This window comes from Thalia democratica, chromosome 2, assembly GCF_965202585.1.
Source record: "Thalia democratica chromosome 2, ktThaDemo2.hap1.1, whole genome shotgun sequence".
NCBI classification, from domain to species: domain Eukaryota; kingdom Metazoa; phylum Chordata; class Thaliacea; order Salpida; family Salpidae; genus Thalia; species Thalia democratica.
In genome coordinates, this window is record NC_139166.1 from 30,824,375 (window position 1) to 30,837,545 (window position 13,171).

Genomic DNA, 13,171 nt, shown 5'->3' on the forward strand with positions numbered 1-13,171 from the left:
GCATGCTTAACAAAGATGAACTAATTTTGAATCTTAGATCTCCTTACTTATAGTCGTTAACTTAAAACTTTAGAGTTACTAAGTTATTAATAAGTTAGTTACTTAGATTTTACTTAAAAATTTATTTTTAAATTTTGTTGTATAATTTATGAAAACAAGTAATTACCAAATATTTTTTACAAATCTTTTTTTAATTAAAAAAATCAGTCTACTATTTTTGTTTAGTTTCCGACTCTTGAAGAATTTATTTTTGATAAAGTATATTTTTTAAAGTGTTTAAATAGTTTTGTCCTGGCAAGACGTTAAAAGGTATCCGTGGTGTGCGACTCGATAACCAAAGGTTCTTCTTGCACCAGGTCCTAGGACCAAATATTTTAAGCTTCTTGTTTTTAGTCGTTCAATAAATGAATAACCTACCTTTATGACATTTATTACCTTTTTGCAAATATTTACAGCAATAAAGTTTTAACAAAATTATTATAAACTTTCGAAACTATTGCGCTTTGTTTTGTTTATTGACACAGATGTGTACTAAAATTTTTTCTGTTTTTTAAGAACAAAGAATTATATAAAATATTGTTTTATCTTAAATCGAATTAAACATGAGAATAATAAAAGTTGTATTTGATAACAAATATTCAATAGAACAGAATTACTGTGATTGCAATACGGAACACCTTTATGAATTAAAAGCAGTAGTTTTATATTAGTATCAAACATATCATATACAAACAATATTATGTTATTGAAATATACTTTATTAAATTTTAATAACTATGTTTAATAACTGCAAGTAAAACGCTAGTAATTATTTTGAATAACGCCTATTTTTAAGTAAGTTTTTGTTAAATTTCTCAAAGTAACTTATAAAACATAGGTTTAACGTAAAAAACCATAACCTCTAGGAAAACAGCGTAAATAATAAAAACTATCAGGTAATTACTGTGCCATTTATTCTAGAACTTATGGAAATTATTTATAATCGCGAATAACGATTTTAAAATTTTTTTTTATTTTTGAGTATTAAACTTTTTCTCGTTGAATACCTTATAATTATAAAAAAAACTGAAATCATAACTTGAATTTTTGAGTATAATTTAGGATACTAAGAACAAAACTTTAATAATGAAAATATATACGATTTTTAAAAATAAACTTTTTGGTATAAGTTCCGTATATGTTTTTAATAAAGTAAAATAACAAAAAAAATCCTACACATGACGAGAAAAGAATAGTTTATTTTTTAGTACTAGATAAAAACAATAAAAAGCAAATTTTAGGACAAAACTTGGTTACCTATACCCTATAGTGTAAATAATTTTTAAACTATCTTATGAAAAAGTTTGTTTAGTTTGATTGATCCAAAGGTTTACTAAATTGACAGTACTACACGATATTATAACAACATTTTAAGTGTTTTACATTTATAAAGCAGAGCTAGGAACGAGTTATCTATCCCGTACAAACGTATAATTGTAAAGTGATAAGTAGAACAGTGTTCTGTTCATAATAATTACCTTGTTATCGTAAAAATTACTTTTTTTAAATCAATATAGCAGAAAGTAAAGAAACAATAAAAATTGTAAGATTTGAAAAATTTTTGTATGCTGATCCTCCAGGAGGATTTGTTGGTGCTATTTGACCATTTTCTTGCTGTAATTTTTATTTTAATAGTTAGATGTATTCAAAATCAAAGTACTTAAATGAATTATAATAATGTATAATAACTTTATAAAAAACGTGTTCAAAGTGTTTTTAAAACTTTATTTTGACTATAATATATAAAAACAACTTACTAAAATGCTTGACAATAAAATAAACGTTGAAAATTTTTGTGTTTAAGAAAACAGTAAAAATTTTTTTTTAATTTAAAAAAACATAATTTAACTAAAGTAACCATGTAAGCCTGCTGAACAGTTTTAAAGAATTTGAATTCGGCTGTATTATTTCTCATTCCATTTATCATCACCCATGGAACATATGTTAGTCTTGGATTCAAATTGTCGGTAGCAGCTCCTGCTTTAAACAACAATTCGTTACCACGATCACTTTCCATGCATTCTTGAACTTTGCTATAGTCCATATCTCCTTGCACAACACACTAAATTTAAATTATTATAAACTTTAAATATCTATTTTTGAAAACAAAATTGTAAATGATTTCTTTATTTATTTTAGCTAGTATTTATTTCAGTCATTATCAACAAAGCTAAGCTGCTTCGCGCCTTCCTTGTTAGGACTTATCAGGCAGGCATATTCGCGAGAAACCGCTATAGAGATCTTACCAAGCCGGTTTAAGTTCAAGTGCGTTGAAGCGACCGTTTGTGGGTAAAGTTGAAAAAAATGGCACAGCTTAATCATTCACAGCTCAACGTCTTAGACATTGTCAACTTATCTTGATATTATAGTCTGTGCTCGTTTGATCAGTTTTAGCCAGTATTTATTTCGGCCATCGTCAACAAAGTTGAGATGCCTCGCACTACCAATAATAAATATTAAACTTTACCACACGATCAACAACAACAGCATCCGATACCTTACCCTCAAACGGTCGCTTCTGTGCAAATCCGGATTGGTAAGATCTCAATAGCGGTTTCTCTCGACTATGCCTGCCTGATGATTCCTAACAAGTACGAAACCGGTCGTAGGTTGTCTCAGATGCTGTTGTTGTTGATCAGGTAGTGAAGTTTAATATTGACTGCTTATTTATTTTGGTAAGGTTTTTCAAACAAACTAAGTTGAAAGCAAGATATTATAAACTTACAGCATTAATTGAATTTATAGTATTTTTTAGTATTGATATTTCAAGTACGTGTACTGTTTATATTAAAAAAATAACTAAAGTAAAAATAATAAAATTAAATGTCTAAAACATTTTCAATATCTTCATCCGGTTGTTTTTCTCGTCGATTTCTCATTAAGCAGTCTATTATTGGAAGATAAATATTTGTCTTATTTTCAGCTACATCTATTACACAGTTCTGCAAAAATTATTACACGTTTTCAATAGCTTATAAAAACTAACATAAAGGACAAGTATAACATGTAATAAAAATACTTCGATAATATTGACTTGACATTCTTTATTTCCATGTTGACAAGAAAATTCGTATTGTCCGTCAGTAAAGTCTCTCTATGCAATTTTAAAATGCAAATGTTATTTCACTTTTATTAGACAAAACATCAAACAATTTATCAACCTTAAACTTTTTAAGCCTTTTCTTTACTTTTTACCATGTTTTTTTAAGAAGTACATAGACTTGTTTATATATTTCAAACATTTAGTTTTATTTTTATTACATTTATCTACTTTTATGTTCAAAATTTAAGAGCAAAATTAAAATTAAAAATTAAGTTTATAAAATACCTCTGCTTTGCCATATGGAAAAAGTTTAAGGTCAATAACATCTAATCCTTTGAAATTTTTCCAAGCTGGATATAATTGGTTATTAATAAACCTTATTGAATCTGGACAATACGATTCGAAATAAACTTCAATATTTACTGGATTTGATTGTGACAGAGCATTTTTTACTGTTGTTGAAAGGAGAAAAATAGCAGCCAATAGACTTTTCATCATTTGGAAAATTTTAATTGTTACTACTTTTTCTATATAATTAATTCATTAATATAAATTTTATACTACACTACGTTGATCAAAATCTTTTTTGTACTTAATTACAACTTTGTTACGACTTAATTAAATCTTTAACTTATGATAAACAAATACTTTAAGTATGAAAATCTATGTTAAACAGAAGCTAGTATTTATGTTTATAACACTATTAGAAAAACTATATTCTTTTACGATTTTAGGTAAATACAAAAAGCTAAATTAAAAAATAAACTTTTGGATTCATCTTTTTATTGAAACAATATTTGAAACACTGCGTAACGCTTAACTGACAATAACTTCAAACACGTGTGCTTGTGATTTCATGTGAAATAATCTAATTATATTTCTAATAATAGTAATGTCGTGATAAATGAAATCAATGTTATAACTTTATATACCCGTAATAAAACTTCACTAGATAATTATTACAGATTAAGTCTTAACTTATTTGTTACTTAGTAATAAAAATTTTTCCGATTGGTTATACTTTTTTAAACTAACTACTTGAAACTGGATACACTCAACATGAATAGCGCAAATGTTTAACTACTTGTAGCATTTTAACAACTATTAAGTTAAACGCTACTTTTTTTGATTGCTCATAAATTCATTGTTATGTTGTTTGTGCTATAAAAACACCATACCTTTAGTAAATTACGATTGCAAGTTTTTTAAGTTTTAATATATTGATTTACACAAAACTATAAATCCTTTATAAATCTTAATTTTATTTACCTTCTAAAATCTAAAAACATAAATCTAAAATAAAGTTTTAATAGTAACTACAGTTACAAAGTCTCTAACAACACTATTTTTTGTTTTGGTGTTTAAAATTACAAAACCATTTTAAGTCTTCTTTATATTTACCTTTTAAAATCTAAAAAACATAAAGTTAAATACCAGTAGTAAGCAATTATAGTTATAAAGTCTCTAACAACACCAACTAAACAAACTGTGCTAAAGTATTTCACTATATTTGTAATTAAAACAAATTACCAAAAAATTGTGTCGTTTAATATCCACTGAATCAACATAATACATTATTTCTTTAAACACAAATGTAAGGTATAAACATTTGTTGAATTGAATTACTGATTAAAACACCTGATTACACTAGAATTATTAAATCAACTGCTATACACTACTAATTGTCAAACTAAACTTCTATATAAAATAAGGTTTTTTTTTAGTGCAAAGATTAATAACATTTATTTGCTTAATACATATTGTTTATTGTACGATAAAAAAAGCGCTCAAAAAGTTTGGTCTAAGGACCTGGTGTACAAAGGAACCTTTCGGTTATCGAGTCGTACATCACATGCTTATAGAGTTTCTTACGAGCTATTACACACAGTTTTTTTATTAGCTTAAATATTTAAATCTTTAGTTATAAACAATCAGGTGAACGAAGAAAAAAATGAAAGAAAATAAAACTAAACAAAAATTAACTGAATTTTTTTGTTTAATAATGTACTATGAATCTTGTTTAGTAACCTATGAACTAAAAAATATACATTTCACTTTACATTAACTTTATAAAAGTAGATAAACAGCACTAATAACAAACGTGTGAATACTTGAATTATAGGTTACAATTTCTTTAAAAAAATTAAAATGTAATACGCTGAAATTTTCTAATAAATTTTTTTTTTAATTATTTTTGTTAAAAAAGTATTTTTTTTTTATAATTCAACTTGAACAGTAAAAACAATTTTACGTTTGAATAGTTAAATAAACTATTGTAAATTTTTTTTTAAGAATTTTAAAGAAGTGATTTTTATAATAACTGAACTTAACTTTTATAAAATATGAAGATAAAAACTGTAAAATTTATGCGTTTAAAAAGAAAAAAATATATACATATAATAATTTTAACAGTAATGATATTGACAACAACAAATTTCCTTTTATCTTAAATATTCTTTTTATTTTCTTTTTTTTTTGAATACTTGTCTAAGTCTAAAACTGTAATTATAGAAAGCAAGCAACAATTGCAAACATAAAAAAGAAGAATTTTTTCTTTAATTTCCTCAAAAAAAAAGTAAGTAAATTAACTTAAGTTTGCTTAGAACAGTTATCTTAGCTTACTATTTAAATACTTTATTTTCTGCTAAAGTGAAAACATCTATAACTATTTTTTACATTTGCATGCTAAAAAAGAAAAAAAAAACTGTAAGCATAAGAAAAAAAAGTTTTTTAGTATTCAGAACTTAATTTAAAACAGTAATCTTTAAGAATAATCTTAAAATGCAACCAGATAGAAAATACTGAAATTTAAACTAAACCAATGTTACTGTAACCAAACAAATCAACTTTCGAACAAAAAAAAACAAAAATATAAAAAATAAATAAAATTTTGGATACTAAATGACAAAAACTATTAATAAATTTAAAAAATTCCAATATTTTCATACTAGAGTAACAATCAAGTAATAAGAAAACAAAACTTTTCCCCGGTTGCGACTAACTATTAAGTTTAATGAAATAACAAAGTTTTTAAAATAACAATTAAAGAAATATAACATGCACATTTAAGTTTTTAATTTTATTTATAACAAAAACTATCGCATTTTTAATTACTAGCACAACTAAAGCAGATTAATTATTTAAGTTTTATCTATAAAGCCCATTAAGGTTAACTTGAACTATAGCTAATAGATTCTCAAATCAGCTAATAGAGAACTTTGTTTTTTGATAAGAGATAAATTTAAAGATTTTGTATTGGAATACATTTGATATATTTATGTATTAACTGATTGGTAGTTTTTACTTTAGTAGCGATACAATAAAACCATTCATAATAACGAATGTCTTTTTCACTACACAATATTTTTTATTTAAAGTTTTATACGTTTAATTTTTAAAAGTAGAATTTTTAAAGGCAATTATTATAAGCAGCAACAAATGAAATATTTTTTTTTTTATCTATAAAACTTTAAACTTTCCAACTTAAAATATATTTAAGCGCCTTTTTTTAATTTTAGTAACATATCATAGCTACCGCCTACTATAAAATGCAGAAGTATTGTTAAAGTATATCTCTGTTTTTATAATAGGTTTACATTACTTTTACTTATTGTTGCTTTTTTTTAATTATAACTAATGTTTATGAAATCTAACAAGGTAATAAAAGGACCAATTGATAGCTTAATTATTAGGTAACTGTTAAAATATAAACAAAATGTTAAAATTGTAGAAATTTAACTTTTAGAAAAATACTTTTTAGGGCAGTGATTATCAAAGTGTGTAGAAAATGTATTTTGGGGTGCATGAAAAATTGTTCTAAATTCTACAGCTTACACTAAACATTCTTGAGATTTTGATGAAAAAACGAAAATAAAAAAGGTCTTAAGTGCTTTTAAGGCTAGTTTTAAAAACTTAAACAAGACATTCTTAATAAGGAAACATTCATTACACAAGTTTTTTGTTTTGCAATTTCGGGTAAACAGATTTTTATTAGCTTGATAACCACTGTTTTTGAGAAATAACATTTTTTATAATCACTCTTATAATTTATCTTGTAAAACTAATTAAAACTAACTTAAATTATATAGATATAAAAATTAAAAAATAAAACGCATAAAAATTAGTGTTTAAAAAATATTTCGTTATAACTATAAATAAACTAATTCGAGTTACACTGCAATAATAGTTCAGTTGTACAGTTTGCGTAGTATTTATACGGGACACGTTCAAAATCCACCTAGTCAAGTTCAAGAACCGCTTACCGATCGAGAGTAAGGTTTGGGGTAACAGTGATAGTGAAAATGAAACAAAAAATAGTTTTAAATAATGCAAAAAACATAAAATAATTAATAAATAAAAAAAGTATTAAAAACATTGGGTGGATTTTGAACGCGTGTGGATTTTGGTAGTATACCATTTAGACAATAAATAATTTTAAAATGAGGCTAAAGCTAGCTATAGTTATTATTACAACAAAGAGCATTATGTACAAATTCGTTTTTTTATTAAAAAAAAGAAACTGATAATTAGAGCTTGTTAATTAAGTTACGGCAAAGATTTTCAAATAAAGAAAAGGGAAGGAGTCTATACTGAAGCAGGCAGCAAAAGACTCAGGTAGCAGCAGAAGTTTGAGGAAACCGAAAATTGTTTTTTTTATGTACTAATTATAACACTTTCAGACAATATAAACCTTAAAATTTTCTACAATTTTCAAGCCCGACCGAAAAATATCAAAAACTAAAATTAAGAGAGTAAATTATGATTACTCGCAAAATACTTTTCAAATGTTCATGTTTGTAAGATACGTTCTTTAAATTCTTATTTCTAAATTGATTCACTTGCTTAAATAAGAAATTAATGTGCACACAGTATTTTTGCATAATTATATGGATATTCAAAAAAATCTATTAAAAACAGCATACATATTCATATAATGTATAGTAATTTCCAGGACCGATAATTAGTACACAGTTTACAAATACCATAAGTAGATAATTTTCTCGTTAAATATTTTCAAAAACTTAGAAACAAAATATATATTTTATACTACACTCAAATAGCTATTTATAGCTTTAAAACAGTAGATACAACCAACTTTTAAAACTGTTTGTTACGATTAAGGTTGTTAAAACTTATTAAAAACTCTCCTTTTGTTTTATGAATACAAAAAATGCCTTACATTAGACGATTTTTTAATGTAACTTACTAATAAATCAGCCACGTTGACTAGTCTTACTAATTTGTTGTACCAAAGTTCTTTTAAGAAACAATAGACTAGAAAATAAACAAGTATAGAATGGTAAACAAAATGCTTTTTTTTAATCTCTAAAGATTTTTCAAAACATAACCTTTAAAACTTTAAATTTGTTCGCTGGCATTAGATTTTTTTGAAATTAACTTGGTTAGCTATATTACATTTTACTAGTTTTGTCATAAAAAGTTAAGGTCAAATTTTTTTTTTTTTCCTTACAAACAAAAAATCTTTATTACAAACACAGACAAATTATTTTTAACTGACCCTAGTTAATTTATTATTTATAGTTCTACCAAAACACCCTTTTAAACAATTCCATTCGAAAGTTACAATTAAAAATTATTCTACTGAATGAAATTAATTTACTCTATTTCGCTTTTCAATCTGTTATTTTTAATCAAACTTTAGTTTCTATTCATTTTGCCTAAAAGTTTTACACAACTAAAATAAAACAGTTTCATTGTGTAAAACACTTAGATTGAGGAAATTTAATTCTTATTTTTAAAATACCTCTACTTAAAAGTTAATTGTATAAAAAAGAAAAGAATTAGTTATTACATTAAATTACTAACATTAATGTAAATTATATTAGTTTAAAAAAACTATTAATCACTTTAATTTACTAAAAGAAATTAATAAAAAAAGTATTTATAAAAGTAAGGTGTATCATAACCTTATAATGGTTACATGACAGTTTAAATTCTGACAATTAAAACTTCGAGAACTGAAATCGTTATGAAATCGTTAAATTGATAAATATCAGAAAGTAAATTATAATTTAAAAAAATAAAGAAGTTCTTATCAATAGAAATATGATGATAAAGTTGAAAGAAATAAAATTAATATTTACTTAAGTTAGCTATATTTTAAATAATTTTTAAAACTTCTTTTATTCGTATTTCTAAAATATGTAAAATCAGAAAAAAAAATTTGTGAAGTTCTAATGAATAAGATTATTACACTAAAAAAATTAAGGTAATAAAGTTATTAATTTACCATAACTTACAATTATTAGAACTGCAATTATCGAAATTTAAATTTTCAGAATTTTTATAGTCGTGCATCAAATCAAGATTAACTTTAAAGTAGTAATTGTAAAGTTAATTGATTATAAAACAAACATACAATATCAAGCAATGCTATGCGTAAATACGTGCTTTTAAATCAATTACATTCAATGAAAGAAAAGATGCTATGAATTAAAAAAATATTTTAATAATTTCAAATATTTGAAATATAAAACTGAAAGCTAATATATTATGGCAATACTTCTGCTGAGTACGCTCTTTGAACACAGCTTAAAATTTTTTACTCAACAGAATGTGCGTTCCTAAAAGTTGTTAGTTTAAATGGATAAATTTATTATTAATACAAAAACTTTGACTTATAGGTGCGTACTACGTAGTCAGTCAACAGAAATTAGGTGACTGATAAATGTATGCTTAACAGGAAGATTACTTACTTTTTTGAAGTTTTACACTTTTGATTTTACAAGAAAAGTGTCAAAATAAAGTTTTAAATGTTTATTTTTGTTGCATTAAAATATACTTAATGTAAACTTTGGTTTTATATATGATAGAGTTACATAATGAATATTTATGTAGAAACAAAATTTGAATTAGTTTAACGATTCGTTATACTTTTTAGACTTAAACAAAAAAATTGTTACAAAGGTATACAAAATTTGATTCTAAAGATGCTACGGACTAGAGTTGCTAAAAAATTACAAAGAATGACTAAATACTAACTTTATTGAACAAAAATAAAAAATGAAAGTGCTTAAAATAGATTATTTTATGGATCTGGGACCTGGGTGTACAAAAAGACCTTTTATCTCGATAATCGAGTCGTACACCACATAAATAATGATATATCTTAACATCAATATAATAAATAAAAGGCCCGCTATCATACTAAATAATCATAATTCTGAGTATTACTAAATAAATATTTGTTTTATTAAACTTAAAATTTGCTTATGAAAGTTGTTTGTATAATATGCCATAAACTACTAAACAAAAAGTGTATATAGTTAAAACAAGCTTTTGGCAGAAACCTATTTGTACTATTCAATTTCTTTAAAAAACAGTTGAATTTGATATCTTAAATTTTTGTGTTAAGCATACAATAATTTACAGATGGGTCAGCAAGTTTAGAACCGATGGAAAATCTTAATAAATAGTAATCTTAATATTACACTGGAGTTTTATGATGACCAAATAATTACTGAAAGTTTTTCTTGCAGAATAAAAGTTTGACTGGAGCTCTAATAAGTTTTTTTCGAGCATAGTTTTTGAGCTTTTGTAAATCAATTAATTTTTGATAAAACTTGAATGAAAAATTTTGTTTTTTCAATGCAGTATGTTTTTAATGTAGTTGATTTTTTTTAATGCAAACAAAACTTCGAACCTTATTTAATTTTTATAGTTAACGTTTTTATTTTGGTTCCCTGTACAATTTTTACACTAACTTATTTTGAGTGAGAATAAAAAGTTAATTTAGGATATGCTATTATATGTGTATTATTTTAATTATTGATTGAGAGGTAATCTACACGGTTGCTTTTATTAAAATTAGACAATTTTTAGAAAATAGTTTGCCGTATCAGTTTAGAACATATTTTTTTTGGTAAAAATCAGTCAAAACATTCCCTGAAACTTTTATGTTATTTTTGTCACAATTGTAATAAAATTATGATAAAAAGCTCAAAATATGATGACTTTTAACAAGAGCTATTGAGCAGTAATTCTTTATTTCGATGAACGTTTGATTTTTGTTGTGATTTATTTAACCGTATCCTATCCACAATTTAGGTCCGGACTCCGGACTCCGGATTAGTATATTTAATTTTACATCTGGCCAGTTACGGATCGTAACAAAAAAGGCAGAAATAGTTTTAAATTAAGTTTAACATAAAAGTTTTATTATATTTTTGTGTATTTATATTTGAAAATATTTTAATTCATGATTGGGTTTTTACTCTAAACTTTGCCCTTTCTAAATATAATTTTTGTTACTCTGAATAATAGTAATCATACATAATTATAACTAATGAACCATAACACAGTTTTCAAAATAAATCTTAGCAGAAGCTAGACTAAACTTTTACTTATTACATATATATGTTGATTATACCAAAACTTTCTTTTAAAATATACAAAGTATTAATTCCCCAATTTTTCCTAAAACTGTATTTCACTCAGTTAATCAACAAGATTATTGATAACCTGAGTTACAAAAAAATCTGGTTCAAATATATTACATATTAATTGTATACTTTTAATAAATATTTTTAAACTATAACTGAACAACTTCTTTCTTTTTTTTATGGTAGAAGAACATCAGAAATCACTCTCCCCTCTGCAACAATTAACATTTTCTTAAGGTCAAGCAAGTGATTTTTAGCTCATCAAGTGTTGTTCCACCTGCCCTTATTTTTAAATTTACCTTTTAATTAAGGGCATAGAGGGTGGGTAAAACACTTTTCTAACAGTTTGATCTTTTTAATATAGTTTTTACTAATCTACAAGATGCTTTTTACAGATTTACTAAACTCAAAATAACTTTTAAGATATAGCTGGTCAAAGTTGGAGGGAACAATAGGTTCCTTATGGGATGAGCAAACTAAATTGGCAAATCACTAAAAATATATCTTCTCCTACGTTTTTTGAGATAACTATCTCAAATTTTCTGAAAACAATTTGTTGTAATTGTTGTATATCTTACTAACTTAGTTCAAAAAAAAAATTAAAGACTTTTAAAAATATTTGTAGTTTTTTCTGCATCCCCTAATAAAAGTTCCACACGGTGCTACTCATATATACTATACATAATAGTTTTCATATATTACTTATTTAATTAAGTGAAACCATTAGTTTGAATAATATGTTCTTTTGATATTTTCTATGTGCCCATTTAACCCTGAATTAAAAAGTTAATTTAAAAAACTGGAAAAACCTAAAATTCTGGAAACCTGAAAGTCCACCCTGATCTTTATAGGTTGATCTTGATTTGTAGAGTTTATTCAAAGTAGTTTTTAAGATACAAACGAACAAAGTCAGTGTGATCAATAGCTTCCTACGGATGGTGCAAACCAAAAATGCAAAAAATTACTGTTTATTTAAAATCTATCTTTGCCTTTATTTTTAAACCAATCTTCTTTAAATTTTCACAGAAAGTCCATTACTAGAATTTGAACAGATTTAATGCAGAAATATATTAAACTAGAAAAATTTTTTAATGTAACACCCTTTTTTAACAAAAATTGTGCTTTTATAATTTTTTAAAATCACAACATATTAAGTTGGTTAAACAACAAAAGAAACGTTTTCTAAAAGTTTGAAATCACATGCTCAAAAAAAGAAAATAGGTTTTTAGTGGTTTTTAAATTTCTAAGAATATTATCCCTTAAAAATTTGCAGTCCATACCTTTTTATCCAAAATTTTTTAGTAAAGTTATAATATCTAAGAAGTTGAATGTTGGCTGTAAAAGTGAAAAGTTTCCAACTGCTATTTTTAACAGTAGTTTTTAAGTTAGGGAGTGAAATCTTGTACTTTAGGAAATCATTCATTTTTCTCGATAAATTGGTTAAAAGAGCAATATTCCTCATTTAGGAAACGCTAGTTTAGGCAATCTTATTGTATATGCTTTAAAATTGATCAATTTAATTGTTTAGTCATGCCTACAAACTTATAGTTTAAAATGTGCACCTTTTTTAGTCTAATGAAGTGACTGTTAAGGTGGCCAAATTTTACAGAATAGTGAAACAATTAAACATAAAAAAGAAATAGTTAATTTAAACAAAATGTTTATTTAAAATTATGTTTTAGTATAT

At 24.5% G+C, this 13,171-nt stretch overlaps 1 protein-coding gene across 1 annotated transcript; it reads right to left on the reverse strand.

Moving 5' to 3' along the window:
- Positions 1–1,542: 1,542 nt before the first annotated feature.
- LOC145828536 (GILT-like protein C02D5.2) lies at positions 1,543–3,605 on the reverse strand. The gene is made up of 5 exons (XM_082936291.1): positions 3,368–3,605; positions 3,059–3,133; positions 2,874–2,981; positions 1,898–2,101; positions 1,543–1,653 (listed from the first exon to the last, which is right to left on the reverse strand). The coding sequence occupies exons 1-5, from the start codon at positions 3,578–3,580 to the stop codon at positions 1,543–1,545; spliced, it is 711 nt and encodes a 236-aa protein (XP_082792417.1). The 5' UTR covers positions 3,581–3,605.
- Positions 3,606–13,171: the final 9,566 nt, after the last annotated feature.

What these genes read in the sequence shown, in the direction of transcription:
- LOC145828536 (XM_082936291.1), bottom strand. Translation starts at nt 3,580, where the DNA reads ATGATGAAAAGTCTATTGGCTGCTATTTTTCTCCTTTCAACAACAGTA. An exon ending in TTCCATATGGCAAAGCAGAG is followed by an intron (nt 3,134 to 3,367) that starts GTATTTTATAAA and finishes AAAATTGCATAG; the next exon opens with AGAGACTTTACTGACGGACA. An exon ending in CGGATGAAGATATTGAAAAT is followed by an intron (nt 2,102 to 2,873) that starts GTTTTAGACATT and finishes ATTTAAATTTAG; the next exon opens with TGTGTTGTGCAAGGAGATAT.